This window comes from Monodelphis domestica, chromosome 2 (genome assembly GCF_027887165.1).
Source record: "Monodelphis domestica isolate mMonDom1 chromosome 2, mMonDom1.pri, whole genome shotgun sequence".
Classification (NCBI taxonomy): Eukaryota; Metazoa; Chordata; class Mammalia; order Didelphimorphia; family Didelphidae; genus Monodelphis; species Monodelphis domestica.
Genome location: NC_077228.1, coordinates 421,455,640 through 421,473,665, shown reverse-complemented (window position 1 = coordinate 421,473,665; position 18,026 = coordinate 421,455,640). Strand labels below are relative to the sequence as shown.

The 18,026-nt window shown below is 36.7% G+C and overlaps 1 protein-coding gene across 1 annotated transcript in view; it reads right to left on the bottom strand.

The window, feature by feature from the left end:
• PEX3 (peroxisomal biogenesis factor 3) overlaps positions 1–18,026 on the bottom strand; it is a 66,959-nt gene that overhangs the window by 16,633 nt on the left and 32,300 nt on the right. Inside the window, exons 6-9 of the mRNA XM_001370528.5 lie at positions 17,686–17,752; positions 17,524–17,578; positions 16,890–17,058; positions 8,127–8,197 (exon numbers count right to left, since the gene is read on the bottom strand). Of these exons, the coding sequence (XP_001370565.1) occupies positions 8,127–8,197; positions 16,890–17,058; positions 17,524–17,578; positions 17,686–17,752 (362 nt within the window). The remainder of the gene's footprint in view (positions 1–8,126; positions 8,198–16,889; positions 17,059–17,523; positions 17,579–17,685; positions 17,753–18,026) is intronic.

Sequence of the window (18,026 nt, the reverse complement as noted above, 5' to 3'; positions counted from 1 at the left end):
ATTGATTTAGAGCATTTTTGCATGTGACTATGGTTTTGATTTTTTCTGAAAACCACATGCTTATGTCTTTTGACCATTTATTAACTGGTCATTAATTAATTAATCATATTCTTATAAAGCTTTCTTTTTTAAAAAAGTTAGTTTTATTAGTTAAATTTTACTTCCAATTTTGTTAATCTTTCCTTTGATTTTTAGTATTTTTATTTCTGTATTTAGTTGGGTAGGGGTTTCTAGTTGCATGCCCAATTTGTTAATCTGTTTTGTCTTCTTTTACTGAAATGAGTATTTAAAAGTATGAACTTTCCCCTAAATACCACTTTGGCTGCATCCCAAAATTTTGGTATGTTTGGTCATGTTGTCATTATCTTTAACCAGATTATTGTTTTTATGCTTTGTTCTTTGACTCACCCATTCTTTAGGACTTAGTTATCAATTAATTTTTATGCTTTAAAGGATCTTTATTGAGCATAATTATTATTGCAATATGGTCTAAAATAGGAGTTTAATATTTATGCTTTTCTGCATTTATGAGGTTTTTAGGTTCTAATACATGGTTAATTTTTGTGAAGGTACCATGAACAGTTAAGTAATAGGTATAAATCTTTCCATTTTCTTTTTTATATTCTCTATAGGTTTATTAGAATCAACTTTTTTCTAAAATTCTATTCACTTACTTAAGTTTCTTTTTTATTTTATGGTTAGGTTTATCTTGGTCTAAAGGAAGTTGATGTCTTTTACTATTATGGTTTTACTATCTTATTTCTTCCCATTTAAGAATTTAAATTTAGAAGATATGCCATTTGATGCATATATGTTCAGAATTAATATTAATTCATTGTCTCTAGTAGTTTTAAGGAAATATTTCTCTTTTTATGGCTTAATTAGGCATATGTTTGTTTTTGCTTTGTCTGGGGATCATAATTATTACTTCTGTCCTTTTTACTTCCAAGGAAACAGAAAAGTTTCTGTTTTGGTTTTCTAGCCCTTCCCCCACCCTACCTTTTATTTCACATATTTTTCTGCTTTAAGTGTATTTCGTGTAAACAGCATATTGCTAAGATTCTGTCTTCTAATCCATTCTGCTATCTGTTTTATGGGTGGGTTTATCTCATTCACATTCATAGTTCTTAATATTCTTTGTTTACATTTATATTGTTTACTGTGTATTCCATTCTATTCTATTCTCTAATTCTCATTTTTCTCTTTTTTTATTCTACCCCCTTTTTAAGAGTCTGTTTTATTTTTGACCACTGTCTCCTTAAATCCAATCCCTTTTATTCCACCCTTTCCTTTCCCTGAAGCCATTTCCCTATTTCACTGTTAAGGAAGATGTATTTCTATACCCAGTTGCATATGTATATGTATTCTTCCCTGTTTTAATTAGTTCAGAAGAGAGTTCAAGTGTTACCTACTCCCCTCACTTCCCCCTCTATTGTACAAACTTCCCTTTAAGCACTCCATTTATATGAGATAATTTCCCCCATTCTTCCTTCCCTTACCCCTCACTTCCCAAAGAATTCTTATTTTTTAGAATCACACCCAAGTCCTCAGTCTAGATTCCCTCTAAGCCCATGATGGTAACAAAAATGTTCTGAAGGTTAAAACATACTGTCTCCCCATTTAAGAATATAGTTTAACTTTGTTTAATTCCTTATGATTCCTCCCTCATGTTTACCTTTTTAATATTTCTCTTGTGTCTTGTGTTTTGAATATCAAATTGTCTTCTCAGTTCTGGTCTTTTCATTAGGAATATTTGATATTCTTTAATCCATTAAAGATCAATTTTTTCCTCTAGTAGGATAATGCTCAATTTTGCTGGGTTGGTTATTCTTGGTTGTAAGATTAGATTTTTGGTCTTTTGGAATATCATACTCCAAGTTCTCTGACCTTTATGGCTACCAGATCTTGTTTGATCTTGATTGGCTCTCAGTACTTGAATTCTTTTAGACTACTCGTGGCATTTTCTCCTTAACTTGGGAGCTCTGGATTTTAGTATAATAGTACTGAGTGTTCATTTTGGAGGTTCCTTCAGTTGGTGAAAAGTAGATTCTTTTAATTTCTATCTTATCCTCTGGTTCTAAGATACCTGGATATCAATTCTCTTTTAAAAATATGATATTAAGGTTCTTTTATTTATGATTTTTAATTAGTCAAGTGTTTCTTAAATTATCTTCTGCATCTGTTTTCCAGGTCAGTTGTTTTTCCTATCTCTCATTTCTTTTTCCATTTTTATCTCTACTATTCTTATTTGGGCCTTTAAAATCTCTTATGCACTTAAAATTCTTGAACTTTTCTAGGAATTCTTGTTGGAGTCAAATCTGATTTTTTTTTCCTTTAAGACTGCTTATAGATGTTTTCAAGTCAATATTTTCTGCTGTTTGTGTACCATACTAGTTCTTTATAGCCAGGTACCTTTTGTTATTTGCTTGTTAATTCTTCTAGCCTATTTCTTGATTTTAGTGTTAGTGCTAATCTCTTTTTACTTCTGGGGGGAGGAGAGAGGATGGGATTGTCTGGCTGAGCCTCTGTCTTCTTACTTTTGCTGCTTTCATACCTTGGTCTAGAGCTCTGCAGATTTTGTACAAAACTGGTATGACTTAGGGAGAGGTCTGTTCACTCTTCTAGTCTGAGCTCTGCAAATTCCTGATTCTCATTTGGGTCTACTGGGTTTGTATAACTGAAAATCTGTTACCCTAAAAAAGAACTAAATTTCCTGGGAGCCCACTGACTTCCTGTAGACAGAGGTTATTAGGCAAGGATAGAGAGGGTCCCGCCTCACTCTTTGGCATGATGCAGAGAACAGGGTGGCAGTGGTAAGCTAAGTGCAGGGATTTTGAAATGGCTAATTAACGATGGGCATGTGGTCTTTATTTTGTATCCTCTTTATTCCTTGATTTCTAGTGATCATTTAATAAACCTCCTAAACTATAATCTTTTTATTATTAAGATTTAATTTTAATTTTTATAGTTGGTAAGAAGGGATGAGAAAAACTCTCAAAATTTTTTTTTAAAGATAGCCTAGATAAAATTTTCAGCCACATTTCTCCTGCCAAGGCTTTTTGCCCCCACCCCCACCCCCACAAACTCTTGAGAGGACTCCAAACTCTCTACCTGGGCTGCTGATCTGCTCCTGTCAGTTTGTATGGTTGCTTGTTTGTTTTTTTTCTTTTTGCCCATTCGTCCTCCTTATGGGCCTGGCTATTTTCTGTTTGAGGACTCTTGCATTATGCTTGAGCCCAAGTTCATGTTCCTTGTTCCTTGATACTGCCTCTGGCGTTGTTGATACTGCTTTCTCCAGTCCCCGGCCCCCAGCTATCCTCCTCATGATCTCTGGCTCCACTCCTAAATGTCTAAATGTTTCCACCCCAACTGCTATTGCTGATCCTGCTGGGCTGCTGATTGCTGCTACCGAGAAGCTAGGAGTTCTTGGATCCCCTCTCCCTAGAATATAGTAAAAAAAAATGGAGTGTATTTTTCCTTAGGCAATGATTAGCCTCAACTCCCTCTGAGGAAACTGGCATTTTACCTTAGGGGGTATGGGGAGAAGTTTTTACTTTTCCAAACAGAAAATTGATTAAAGCATGGCATACTCTATGAAAGAGCAGTACCTTGACTATTTCAAACAGTTTCTACAGTTCATGAGTGCACTGATCCTTTACTTATCTTGCCTGAGATTTAGGGGAAAAATTTATCTCCCTGCAACTCTTTGCCATTTGGGCCTGCCCAGTTTGAGATTCCTAAAACCTATGTTCTCCCTCGCTATGGGAGATCCAAGAGTGCTGATGTAAAAATGGAGATTTGAACCCCAGACTTCAATCCCCAGACATCCTTGCTAGTTCCCAGAGTGCCCTCTAATCTCCCTGAATCTCACCTGAGTGTGAGAACAGAAATTGTATTTTAAACTGACTCTACCTACTTGAGGCTCTCTCTTCCTGCTTCTGCTTCCAATCACACGCTTCTCTCGAGATGTAGTAAGTGAAATGGAATGGGCCTTTCGGCCCTCCTAGGCACATCTATCTTATTTTGTATTTTCCTTATTTCTTAATCTTTAATAAACCTCTAAATATATACTTTTATTACTAGAAACTAATTTTAACTGTTACACTGACAACAGGAATCTGAATGGATAGCAAAAGGAACTTAAAAAAGTCTGAAGGTGAAATTTCAAGCTTTTTCAGACTCCATTTATTTTTTATGAAAGTCTCTATATCTTATTGTATTTTCCTGATTGTTTTAATATTTAATTTTGTTGTTTTAAGTTCATATATTAATGTATTCAATACTATTCAGTTACACTAAATCAGTTTAATCTACCATGTTTTAAGTACTGTTATATTCTTTTGCTTCTCCCCTATGACTACTGAACAAAAACATTGTAAAAGTCCATAAACAGTTTTTTTTTTCTATTTTGGCTTTGTAAATTGTCACATAGAGGATGGATGGACTTCATCAAAACTGGTTGCAACTGTATAACAACCTTTGGTAAATTTAATGAGCTAAATATCTCAAATTGATTTTAAGTGGTCTTTAGACACGATTTTTCAATTTTTTTCAACAACTCTAATTGATCATTTTGCCTGCCTCTGAGTTATTTGTAACAAGAGGTAAAGAGTCCATTTTAGTAGCTGAAGTGAAGCACTATTATAATTCCTACCTCTCACATTTGTAAAAAATGTGAATGGATGGGACATTACAGTCTCATATCAAAGGAGGTGGAAAATTGATCCCAGGGCATGGTAACCCTGGATGGCTCCCAAGAGGGGCATCTATCATTTATAAATCTTCACCTCACTTTACCCTTTCACCAGAATGTTCTAGGTTCTTGGTGGCATTTTTAGACCCAACATCAACAATACAGAGATCTGGTTTTTTTTCTAGACTCCTCTGCCAAATTTTTGTAATGATGGTAGTAATAGATTTTTAAAAAAATATCTCAGCCAAGGTTGAAACATTGCTACACCTAAAAAAAAATTGTGACAAGTGTCCATTAGTTTTAAATGTCATACAACAGATTCATGTAAAATATGATAGTGGGTTTGTTTTGTTATTGTCATTAAATGGGCTGTTATAATTTGGGGATATTGATGCTTTTAGAATGTGCATTACATGTTGTACTATTGTTATTTATAAAAAACTGTTACTTCGTGAAAATAATTTGCTTTGCACTCACAGTGGATCATGGTCAGGTTTGAAAAAGGAAATGGATCTCGTTTTTTTTGGGTGAGAAACCTTTGTACTCTACCTTTTCTTAGCTTACACAGTGTGTCAATGATTATATGCTATATATTTTTGATTTTAAAAACTTTTATTATTGTTTTTGCTTACATATGCAACATACTGTTTCAGTTTTATTTTTTCTCTCCATTTTGTATTTGAAGCACGTCACCAGTATTAGGAAGATTTTCTTTAACTTTTTTGATTTTGCAGTAATATTAAGTTTAAGATACATTTGCCCTAATGTCAAAACATACCCCCAAAGCTTTAGACTATGAAAATGTTGCCACTGATTGTTAAAGAAAAAAAATTATGGGACTTTGCTTAATGATTCTGTCTGATTTCAGGAGAAGGAAATACAAAAAGAGCCATTATACAGTGCCATGGAGCACAAGGTCAAAAAGGACCAAACCAATCCAGGTAGAATTGATGAACTTCTAAGTCAATACAAAAGGACTTGAACCTAGTGTGAGACTCGAGGTTGCGATGCTTGACATATATTAAGACGAAGGACACCTTGCATCCACACCCTTTGTGAAATACTCACAGACAAGTACCGAAGTGTAGCTATCATTCTGGCTCCCCCTATCCCTAAGTGTGAAGGTAAAATCAGATCAGGAAATGACACTTCCCTATCACACAAAAATCTAGTCCCTATTCTGTTTTTCATAGTGTGGTAACTTCCTGTAGTCTTGGCTGCAAATGAGCAAGTGAAATATTACTGCATTTTGTTCTACAGACTTGTGGGATATAAATTACTTTAATTGGGCCCTAATTCAAGGACCTGTTATAAATTTACTTTTCTTTTACTTAGAATTTTTACACATAAGATTTTGATAGTCTATATTTTACCCAGAAGTTATCTTTTCTCTTTTATTTGGATTTTTTTTGATGTTTTTGATTTCTCTTGCCAATTGATTCATATACCTTATAACTCAGCCATTCATTCCTAAGTGATCCCTGTGTTTTTCAACACCATCTTTATGGGGGAATGTGTTGTTATTATTATTCTAAAATGCAAAGTTTATTTTTTTTTTAGAGTAATTTTAGGCTAAGAACCATTCTACCTCTCCGAATTCAGAAAGTGAACTGCTTGGAGAAGACACCATGAAGATGCCTCCACAGACCACACACTGCATCAGAAGGTCCAGAGTGAACTTTGGGATGTGGTGATTTGAACTGTGTGGGGTTGAATGCATTTGTTTTTTATGTATACTCTTATGCCAAAGGGAACTGCCCCCTAATTGGCATTGAACTGAGCCTAGAAATCATTGATTTTGTTCTTTTCTCTGTTATCCCCAAATTACTGTAATTTAAAAGTTGATTATGTTAAGTGATCAAATAGGGGGACTAGCCTCCCCAAAATTAATCATCAGGGGTAATGTATATTGAAAATCTGTTACCCTAAAAAAAGAACTAAATTTCCCAGGAGCCCACTTCCTGTAGACAGAGGTTATGAGGTGAGGATGGAGAGGGTCCCGCCTTGCTCTTTGGCATGATACAGCAAACATGGTGGTAGTGGTAACCTAAGTGCAGGGATTTTGAAATGGCTAATCAGCCCTGGGCACGTGGTCTTTATTTTGTATCCTCTTTATTCCTTGATTTCTAATGATCATTTAATAAACCTCTTAAAATATAATATTTTTATTATTAAGATTTAATTTTAATTTTTATAGGTTTCAGTGGACTGCTATTGTACTCAGTTAATGTTAGCACCCTGGTAAGTTCTGCAGGTTCAGAATGACTAAACTGTTGGCTCCACTTTGGTCTGGCACTCTTGGCCTGGTTATTTCACTGCAGACTTAAGTGCTGGGATAAAGACTAGAATTGAATCACCACTCTGCTCCTGGGCTCAGAGAACTTGTTCCAGTAGAGAGTCGAGATCCAAGCTCATTTACAAGTGCTCCCTTCTGCCCTAGATCTGTGACCTGAAACTGGCTAATAGGCCAATGAGTTGTCAGATAGTTCAGGAATCCCCTGAGATCTCTTTCTGCACAGGTGCTTCCTGCACTGGTGCTGTCTTGGTCCTCTTTCTGTATCTCAGCACTGGAATACTCCCTGCTGTTGCTGTAAGTGCTCCTGGATAGCTTCTCATTCCATAAGACCTCCCTCTTTTTCTACCAAAGTTGCTCTGAGAGGGAAAAATGACTCAATGTGACTTTTTCTCAGTTTTCCCAGTCAGCATTTTGTCTGGTATACTTTCTAGGACACAATGGAGGGAGTGTGCTGGAGGAGCTAGGCAAAAATGCTCCCTCTTACTCCTCTAATTTGACTCTGCTTCCCTCTCAAGGTATATCTTAATTCTAGACATTTAACACCTCTACATTCCTGTTTTAAAAGACAACCTTTGTGAGTGTGAATTACTAGGTACAATTTCCCAAGATGCAATGCAGACTGAGATTATGTATAAAAGAATCAAGTCTTTTGAGAGGCACCTTCTAGTGACCACAAAATGTAAAAGACATAGAGGAAGACAATGCAAGTTCAAAGATAAGAATCTCATTAGATAAAGAGATGAACTGCAGTTTGTACTGATGAAGAAAATGTTCATAATTAAATATTCAAAGTACTGAAATGTCAAATTTCCTAGAGAACTATAACTAAGTTTAAATGGCAAGTAATTTAGGTACAAGGACAATTTTTAGATACTAGGAATGACTAAGTATAAAACAAATTTAAGTGGGTCAGAATCTCTATGCTTGAAAACATTTAAGAATACATCGATCTCCAATGTTTAAGTGATATTACACCTGAAGGTAGTATTCTAAACTAGTTTTATAGCTTTACAGTTCTGGGATTCTAGGATTCAATATTGGAAGTCACATTGAAAATTCAATTCTATACTATTTTTGGAGCTTTAAAAGTACACACAAATTCAAATACATTTTTTAAAATATGCAGGATATACATACCTTTCCAACATATCTCTTGTTTCATTAAGTAGTTTAATAGTAGTAATATCTCCTTCTGTGAGACCGCAAGCCTAAAAAAAATTAAACAGGCCATATTTTAGATTTTTCAAACACTAATTTTTGTCAATGTCCAAAGAATGTTTAAAGAAAAACATAATTTACATACATATTCATGTTTAACATATTTATAAACTCTACCTAATAGGCATGCAAATCTAGATGTTAAAATCTGGTTCACACAACTTACATACCTTCCATGTATTCTCTCCTACAAGGTTATACAAAGAAACTTCATAGCCCTCTCAATCAGAGCCCATTACCTGAAGTAATTTTATGTAGCTTAGCAGCTAAATCAACACCACATACACTGAACCTTTTCAGTAAATACAATCTTGTCGTCACCTACATTTTTACACATAGTACTGCGAATCCTCGGAGGACAGTGGTGACAATTTTGGAAACTGTGATTGGCCCCTGTGAAGAGGGGCGGGGATAGGAAACCACCACAAAATCCTTCGTCTGGCAGTCTGGTGAAGTTGAGGCTTGTGGACAGGGTCTCCTGGAGATAGTCTTTGAGGGAACCTCATTGGAGACTACAGCGCGGATCCTGACTTCAACTTAGACTCTGACTCCTGGTTGGGTGAGTGAAAAGGCTGACTCCCTCCCTAGTTTCCTAAGAGACCACCGTCCATGTTGGAGGAGCCCACATGACTCACTACGGCCCTCCTGGCTGAGGACTAGTATAGGTACTTTCTCCAACCTCTTTCACATTTCTCTACTGTTTTCCCTCTATTTTTGGTAAACAAACTGTATCCAAGTGTTAAATTTAACCTTTACAGTAGTCTATGGGCACACAGAGAGTGGTAAAAGTCAGAATTTGGCCATCAGAAGGATGACTTACTCTGGCAGAACTTTCTATACAAAAATAGTTTGCAGTCACTCAGCCCGATTTATCATGAAGTTGTATTAGGGCTAATTCACGAGTAGCAGGCATGAGATAGCTATCACCAGATAACTTTCTGCCTTCTCTAAGCGGGTACCCGCCCTTGGGAACAAGCGGATCTTCAATGGGCACCTGCCCTTCTACTAGAACTTGACACGTCCTTCCTGGTGAAACTCAATAGGTGATGGTCCGGCTCTCTTCCCACAGCTCAGTGACCTATGACGGAGGACCCAAAGACGCATTCCTGTGTCCTGTGGCCTTTGGGGCTCACGGCTGACACCTGACAGCTGCTGGTAGAGGGCCAGCCCCCTGTAACCCTAAGCAGTGGCCGCGTTGGCCTTCCTCAGTGACTCACTGACACTGTCCCCGAGCCGGCTTACTTCCTCCCTGGAGCTGAGTCAGCAAAGGCAAATGAGGTTGCTTGTTCCTGAAAGACACTTTCGGGCTCCCCAGCCTTCTGTTCTACTCCCTGTGGGGACCCCTCGCTGCCTATCCTCCCCAGTGTGGTGAGGAGATGATGCCCACAAACGGAAGGCTTGAACCATCCTTCTCATGCTGCCTCTTTGATAGGCGCACGACTACATGACTCTATTGTCCATCGTGGAATCATAACTTCCAACGGGACCACCTAGGAGCGTTCTGCTTCCACAACCATTGTTTTTCCTTTCATTCATCTTGAGAAAGGCAACATGAGGCAGTGGATAGAGAACTAGGCTCAATACAAAGAAAATCTGGCTTTGAGCCATGCCTCTGATGCCTAACAGCAGCGTGACCCTGGGCAAGTCACTTAATGTCTCAGAACTTTAGGTGACCGTCTAATATCCTAGGCTGAAGAGAAGGCACTGACTTGAATGGAAAGTGATTCCTTACCTCAAGTTACCCAAACCAATGAAGTGACAGGTCTAGCTCCCCTTCCTGCTCATTTGGCCCAGCACAGCCTCTACGGGCAGAGTCTGCTTGAGCATGAGGAAGTCACCTAGTGTGACTTACACGTCGCCAAAGTGGTCTTATACAAACAGGAACCCCAAATATCAAGTAAACTCCGCTACAGAATCAAAATCTGACAAGCTCACATTTACCCCAGAAACTAGCTGAATGCGTGGTAGGATTTTTCCTGTTACTGCCCCCGGCGAGAATGACACACACTGTGTCTATTCCTGTATTCCAGCAGTCCGGGAGGCCTTGATGGAAGTCGTGGGGAGAGACACGGCTTATGAGTGCATGCCTGGGTGTGAGTGGTTGAGGCAGCAGGCCCCTCCTAGGGCTATCTGAGTCATCAGCACCATAGGAAAGCAACAGGACTTCAGAGTCTCTAGAATAAAAAACCTAACTTTGGGCAAGTGATTTCAGGTTAGGCAAAATATAAGATTCATGGCTCCTTGCCATTCTGGCTCTCAATCTCTGGCAGAACCCTTTGCTATGGAGTCAGATTAGCACAGATTTCTTATTCTCTTCAGACTAAGTATCAGCACCTCGCCTTACAAGAATGACTTCCCCTAATCTGAGCACTAACTACTGTTTTCTTCTCATCTCATGGCTTTGCCCACCCGTGTCCACCTCTCCTTCCCTGGGATTTTCCTAATCAATACTGGTCTCGCTTAGAGCAGAGTCTAGTTCCGAGATGGTGAACCTATGGCACGTGTGTCAGCACTGACATGCGGCAAGAAGCACGGGGCCGCGTGCCGAGGACGACGGCTTTTCTCAAAGGGACACCACCCGAATCATGCTTGGTTTTTTGACGAATTTTGACACGCCAAGCTCAAAAGGCTGCCCATCACTGGTCTAGTTACCCCCCATAAGAATATTCCACTCGGGGCAGCTGGGTGACTCAGTGGATAGAAATCCAGGCCTGGAGACGGGAAGTCTTTGGTTCAAATCTGGCGTCAGATCTAGCTCGGTCACCCTGAGTAAGTCACTTAAGCCCCACTGCCTGACTCTTACCACTCTTCTAGCTTGGAACCGATACACAGTCCTGATTCCCAGACACAGAGTAAGGGGTTAAGAAAACTGCAACAAACTAGAATCTCCCGCCAGGTAGTTGTACGTTATTTCAGTTCTACGCTCAGACAACTTTTGGTCGTATGATGGGGTCTCCCAAGTCCATTTACCCGCCTGAGGGGAGGGTCTTCTGCAAATACTAACAAGAGCAAACATTTATATACTGTTTCCCACGCGCTAGGCACCATGTTACGTGCTTTACAACGATCATTTCATTGAACTCTCACAACAACCCTGCAAGGGAGGGGCAATCGTTTACCCCCATTTTGCAGTCGAGGAGATAGCGGTTGAGTGACTGGCCCAGGTTCGTACAGCTCGTAAAGGCCTGAGGGGCTTTCCGGGCTCCGCGTTCTCTCTCTGGCATCACCTAGCCGCCCCGACAGTCTGCGCATCCAAGGAGTTTCCAAACTAAGCGATAGTATTTCAATTAATCTCTACAAGAGTCCTCAAAGGTAGATGGCTTTATTATCCCTTCTAACAACTGAGAATCTGAGGCAGAGAGAGGCCCCCCTGACTTTGGGCTGCGCACGGTAGCCACTGCACCAGGCACCTGATTAATACTGGTGGCGTGTCTGAGATCACCAGAACTTTATTAAAGAATTCGACTTCCCACCAGGGGAGCTTTGGGCAGCTGGTTGGCTGTGAGTTCTCATGCCAAGTACGTCACTGTTCTTTTGATTGATGAAGCACTTTCTTGTCACGTGGGCTATATGAACTTATTTCCCAGAGCCCCATCATCTCTAGAAATTCTACAATCATGCTCTGAGGCTCTGTCATCCCCATGTCCCAGGATTAAAGATCTAGAGCTGGAAGTGATCATCTAGTACATATTTCTCATATAACAAGTGAGACAAGTAAGCCCTGAGAATTAAATGACTTAACAGAAATAATGAGTGGTAGTTGAGAATTCAGATTCTTAACCTCTATGCTCATCATTCTTTTCCACTGATCATGCTGCCTCCTTTTATTCTTCACTTTTAATGGCAAGAAACTTTCATTTTATCATATCATAATTCTTTTATTCAATTAAAAAACGCAAAATGATTTATATGTTTTAAAATCAGCTAGTATTATTTGTTGCCCTTCTCTTTTCTTTACCTATGTCAGGGAAAAGATACACAAATTATAATGGTTTAAATCAGACTAAATACAAATATACATTATACATACATTATAAACAAAAATTCCCTTAACTTATAAAAGTTTTGCCACAGGGAAAAAAGTTTTGAGAATAATTGAACTATTGCCACATTCTCAAAGTGAATATAAAGATGATATTTTAAAGTCATTTACCTTAGATTAGTCTTTTATGCAATTTTCCCAGCAAAAACATTAATAAACAACTAGATAGATAAGTGTTGCAGTTAATAGTGCAACTTTGGATGCTCTGATTTAAAATTCCTGCCTCAGATACTTAACTTAGCCGTGTTAACCTGGGCAAATCGCTTCTCTCAGCATCACTTTCCATACCTATAGAATGTAGTTTGGTTTATGTTGTAAGCATTAAGACAATACACATAGTACTTTGCAAATCTAAAGTGCTACATGAATGCTGGCTATTATGATATTGTGCATAAAATAGATGAGAAAATGATGGGAAGAGTAACATATAAAATTATACTATAATATGATGCCAAAATACTAGTATAAATCCATGTACTTTTTATGAATTATCTCATTTGACCCTTACAAGAAATCTGGAAGGTATGTGCTATAATTATGTATATTTTACAGTTAAGGAAACTGAGGCAAACAGAAGCTAAGTGACTTTTCACATAACTAGTGTTTGAAGTTGGATTTGAATTCAGGTCTTTCTTACTTCAGACTAGCACTCTCTATCCACTGCACTACCAGCTGCCTCTGTATTTTCTCATGATACAGTAAAAAGTAATGCCATAAAAACAAAGGTATAATTTCTGTAATAAAGAAACCCTGGAGGATTTTCCAACAAGATCAAGACCTAGTAAATATGCCCTTGTCACCACTCTTATTCAGTACATTTCTAGAAATGCTAGCTATTATAATAAGATAAGAAAAAGAAATTGAAGTAATAAGCATAGGCAAAGAAGGCGAAACAATTATTATATTTGCACAGAAATGACTTACAGAAGCCAGAAATTCAGCTAAAAAGAAACTGAAACAATGAACCATTCATTAAGTAATATAAATATAATATAGAGCATATGTTATAATAGATTTACAATATGAAATAAATCCAAAGAAATGATCAGCTTTTCTGTATGTCATTAACAAAACAATTTTGCTGTTGTTTAGTCTTTCAGTTGGGTACAAGAATATGGGTTTTCTTGGCAAAGATAGGGGTAGTTTTCTATTTTCTTCTTCAACAAAACAACAGCTGATGGAAAACATAAGCAACTGAAGAGATTAGGTTAGGCCATGGTGTTCATGGTTAGGCTGTGTCAATATAATAAAAATGATACTTAATTTATAGATTTACTACTATATCACTCAAACTATCAAAGGAAATGGACAAAAATTTTTTAAAAAATTCTTCTAGAGGAATAAAGTTTCAAGAATTTAAAGAGAAATAATGAGAAAAAAATCAGTGGAACATATAAGGTAGAAATATTACAAAAATAAATGACCATATTGTAGAACAATGTTTAATAAGCCCAGGGATAGAAACAACTAAGGTAAGGGCAAGAAAATACTGGGCAAACTGGAAAGCCATCCTCTAGAAAGTAGGTTTTGATCAACATGTTATATCAAATAGCACAGTAAACTCCAAATGGATTTATGACCTAGAACAGTGATGGAGAACCTTTTAGAGACCGAGAGCCCACACTGCAACCCTCATGCCACATGTGAGCCCCCCTGTCTTTCCCCAGACCGGGGAGAGAGGAAGCACTCCCATTGGGTTGCTGGGCAGGGGGGCTGTGATGTGAAAAATGTGTTCAGGCGTGTGTGGAGATGGGGAAGGGAGCAGCCCCCTCCAGCAAATGTGTCATAGGTTTGCCACCACAGACCTAGATAAAAGATATATCAAAAGAGAAGGAAAGGATGTACTTTTCATAACTATGTCCAGGGGAAGAGTACTTAAGAAAATATATAAAGAGATGATCAGAGTATGAGATAGCCAATCATGACTTGTAAAAACTGAAGAAACATGCCACCTATCACTTGGCAGAAGGGTACACTAGAAATACAGAATTACACATATATTTTTAGCTATGGCCAATGTGTTAATTTTTTTTCCTTGCCAAAGGAAGGCTTTTGTTTGGGTAGGTGCAGTAGTTAGTGGGTAGGGATACCAAAACAAAATAAACAAAAAAAGAACAAAGAAAAAGAACATTAACAAACATTTAGTAAAAACATAAAGATAACAAAAAAAATCTGCAAGGGAACACAAAGGGCCAGGTTAAATAAAATGGATAATCATATAACATTTAAAAAATTTTACACAAACAAATTCTAATTAGAAAAACAAAGTGGGGGAAAAATCTTATGGGTCTTCGCTAAAAGTATGATAGCGAAGATATAAATGGAATTGATATAAATATGAGAATAAAAACTCCAATTGCAAAAAGACCAAAAGTGAATAGAGTGTCTCCAAATGATCTAATACAAAGTACCAAGAATCATATGAAAAAATTTTCAAATTCCTAAAAATAACCAAAAGAACATTTAAACAACTCTGAAGATCGACTTCCCTCCTGTCTGACTGGCAAAGTTGATGAAAGATGAAAGTGTAAGTTTTTAGAAGGGATATGGGAATATAGGCACATTAATTCATGGAAGGGGGAATTGTGAAATAATCTAATCATCCTGAAAAACAATTTGTAGCTATCTTAAAATTCACAAATATGTCCCCCAATGAGGCTAAAGCCATGCACTAAAATATTTATAGTAACATTTTTTTTGTTGTTGTAACAAATAACTGAAAACAAACTGGGAGCTCATCAACTAAAGAATAACTAAAAAAAGAATGACATGAAAGAAAAGGAATATTATTGCACTATATGAAATTATTAGTTAAGATAAAGTCAGGGAAAGCTGAGAAGATCTGTATGAACTGACATAGATTGAAATGAACAGAACCAGGAGAACAAATTACACAATGACCACAACATTGTAAAAATTGAACTCTGAATCAATATAGTAGCCAATCATGTCTTGAGAAAACTGAAGAAACATGCCACATACTACTTTGCAGAAATATGCACTAGAAATGCAGAATAAGACATATATTTTTAGAGAGTAAATGTGTTGAATAAATTTTCCTTGATAAGAGGCTTCTGTTTGGGTGAGTGGGGGAATCAGTAGGTAGAGACATAAATTTTAAAAAAGAAAAAACATTAATACAACATTTAGTAAGAACACAAGATAATAAACACAAAGGGCCAGTTTTAGTACCAGATTAAATGTAACATACATTTAAAAGAACTTTAAAATAAAATATATTTACTAAAAATAGCAGGAACCCATAATCTCACAAACAATCTTATTTAGTCATCTTTGTATAATGAAGTGTTCGTGCTTAATAATTACGTTCAAAATAAATATAAAACAAAAATAAGTGGAGAAATATAAATAAGCTGACACGCACATGTGGAAACCTTTTAAAGCCTCATGGTTATTTAATAAATATTTATCAAGGGATAAATACATGTATATGATGCATAAAATAGGATGGCATATATAAAGAAAAATTTAAATAGATAAATTTCATTACTTTGCAGTCAACCTGTGATGAACTCTCTACAAATGAAACTAGGATGTCCCTGGATAACAAGAATAAATCCAAAATCTTTCTGGCTTGAGAGACTATTGTAATTTGCACTCTCTTGGTATAGCCTTTGAAATGATGAGGCATTAGAATAGCATTAAGGGAGAAGATTATTATAGTATTTATCAACTTAAAATATTTTTTAATTAGGCTGCTTTTTTTCTCTGAGAATTTTGGTTTCCAAATTAATGAAGTATTTCAATTAAAAATATTTGAGAACTATTTTTGGGGTAAGAATATCAATTTATTGATTAGGCTAGTATTTAACCAATTAATTAATAGGTCAGTGATTCAACCAGGAAGTTCCTTCATGTAGGTCTATAATTTTGGAGCCCATTATTCTTTCCCTCCCTTGGACATGCCAAGACACCCCAAGATTGGTAAATAGCTAATAGATGGTCTTAGCTACCTTAACTCCTTCTTCATTATTTTGTTATAGGAGAAATGGGTCTTTGCCTAAATAAGGAAAATGTCAGGGAAACTGACCCCACCTTACTTTCAAATGGGTCAAAGTTTGTCATGGCTGATCAGTTCTGCCTTTTTGTCTTAAAGAAAGACAGAAAGTGGGGGGCAGCTGGGTGACTCAGTGTATTGAGAGTAGAGGTCTAGGTTCAAATCTGACCTCAGATACTTCTCAGCTGTGGGACCCTGGGCAAGTCACTTAACCCCCATTGCCTAGCCCTTACCACATTCCTGCCTTGGAACCAATACATGGTATTGATTCTAAGAAAAAGGGTAAAGGTTTAAAAAATAAAAAAAGACAACAACAACAACAAAAAAAGACAAAGTCCCAACCCAGTTTGATGGTTTGGGTCCTGGAAGTAACCTTAACTAGGAAGCAGGCTATTTCAGCCTGACTTTGTAAGGTTAAAGGGAAAATGATTTCCCATATAAATATTAGTAACAAATTCTACAATTAAATATTACTTTTCCTCATTAGTGTCATAGTATTATCTTTAAATTACTAAAAACCCAAATATTTGAGTTTGAAGAGATTAAAGCAAAGTTTAATCAACATTTATTTGGAAAAACAGGGCAAAAATCAATATAGTTAAAAGGGCAATGAAATAAGCACCTGAATTGCTAATGGAGTTTCTTCATCTGGCATCATATACTGACAAAGTAAAGATTTGGGTCCAGTCTTATCAATCCATGATGAAGATGTATGCTGTTCACTTATTTTTCTGATTTCTTTTAGTTTCTGCTCCAACTCCAAAAGGGACAATGAATGTTTAAGGGAAACACTGGGAATAAAGAAAAAGTAAGTGGGATAAAGCATACTAAAAACTATACATCAAAATACTTTGCTTCTTGCAATTTTTAAGCTAAAAAACAAACAAATACTTTAACAGATAGGAACTCAGCAGTTAGGTCAAGAAAAGGGTAATTTAGTACAGCCATAATGTTGGGGATTTCACATAGTAATTTACAAATATTGCTGGCATATGACATATTTGGCTGCTTGGCTTATATAAAAGTCCTAGTAACACATTATCCTAAAAATGAAAAAGTTTTGAATATACCAAAACATTTCAGTGAGGAAGGGTTATAAGGAAGAGAAAGGGTTTTCCTAAGAACCATAGGTAACAGTCAGCCCAATTATTATTTGTCAAATTGACTCCCTTACCAAGATGATATTAACTATTTTTCTTTAATCTCCCAGCGGACTGGGAATATAGAGAATAAAAAGTGCAAATTCACCATATTACCTTCCCAAAATTTTCTGAACAGCTTGTTTAACTACAGTAATTAACTCGGTCAGACCTATGGATAAAAACAAACAAATCCACAATAATTTCTTTAGTGATTTCATTGCTACAAATGAAGTAAAATTAGTCAATTCTCAGATGAACATCTTAGCATCATCTTACCATCTCCTAGGAGGTGCTGAATACTTGACAAATACCGCTGTTGGACTTCAGGGGGAGCAAGAAGTGTCTATAAAAGTGAAAAATCAAGTTTGAGTCAAAAAAGTTCATCATCATTTTCTCATTAAAATACATTATATTTAGTCAAATTTTTAATACATTTTTCCCAGTCTACATGTGAGAGACCTAATCCCCCCCCAAATGGGCAAAGGCCAAGTGTCATGTAACATATAATGTAAAAAAAAATGCAAATGTTAAAGGTCATAATATTGTTTCTAAGTTCATCATCTCCTGAAATATAGACACACATATTTTTTATGTGATACATGAACTTCTAGAGCTTT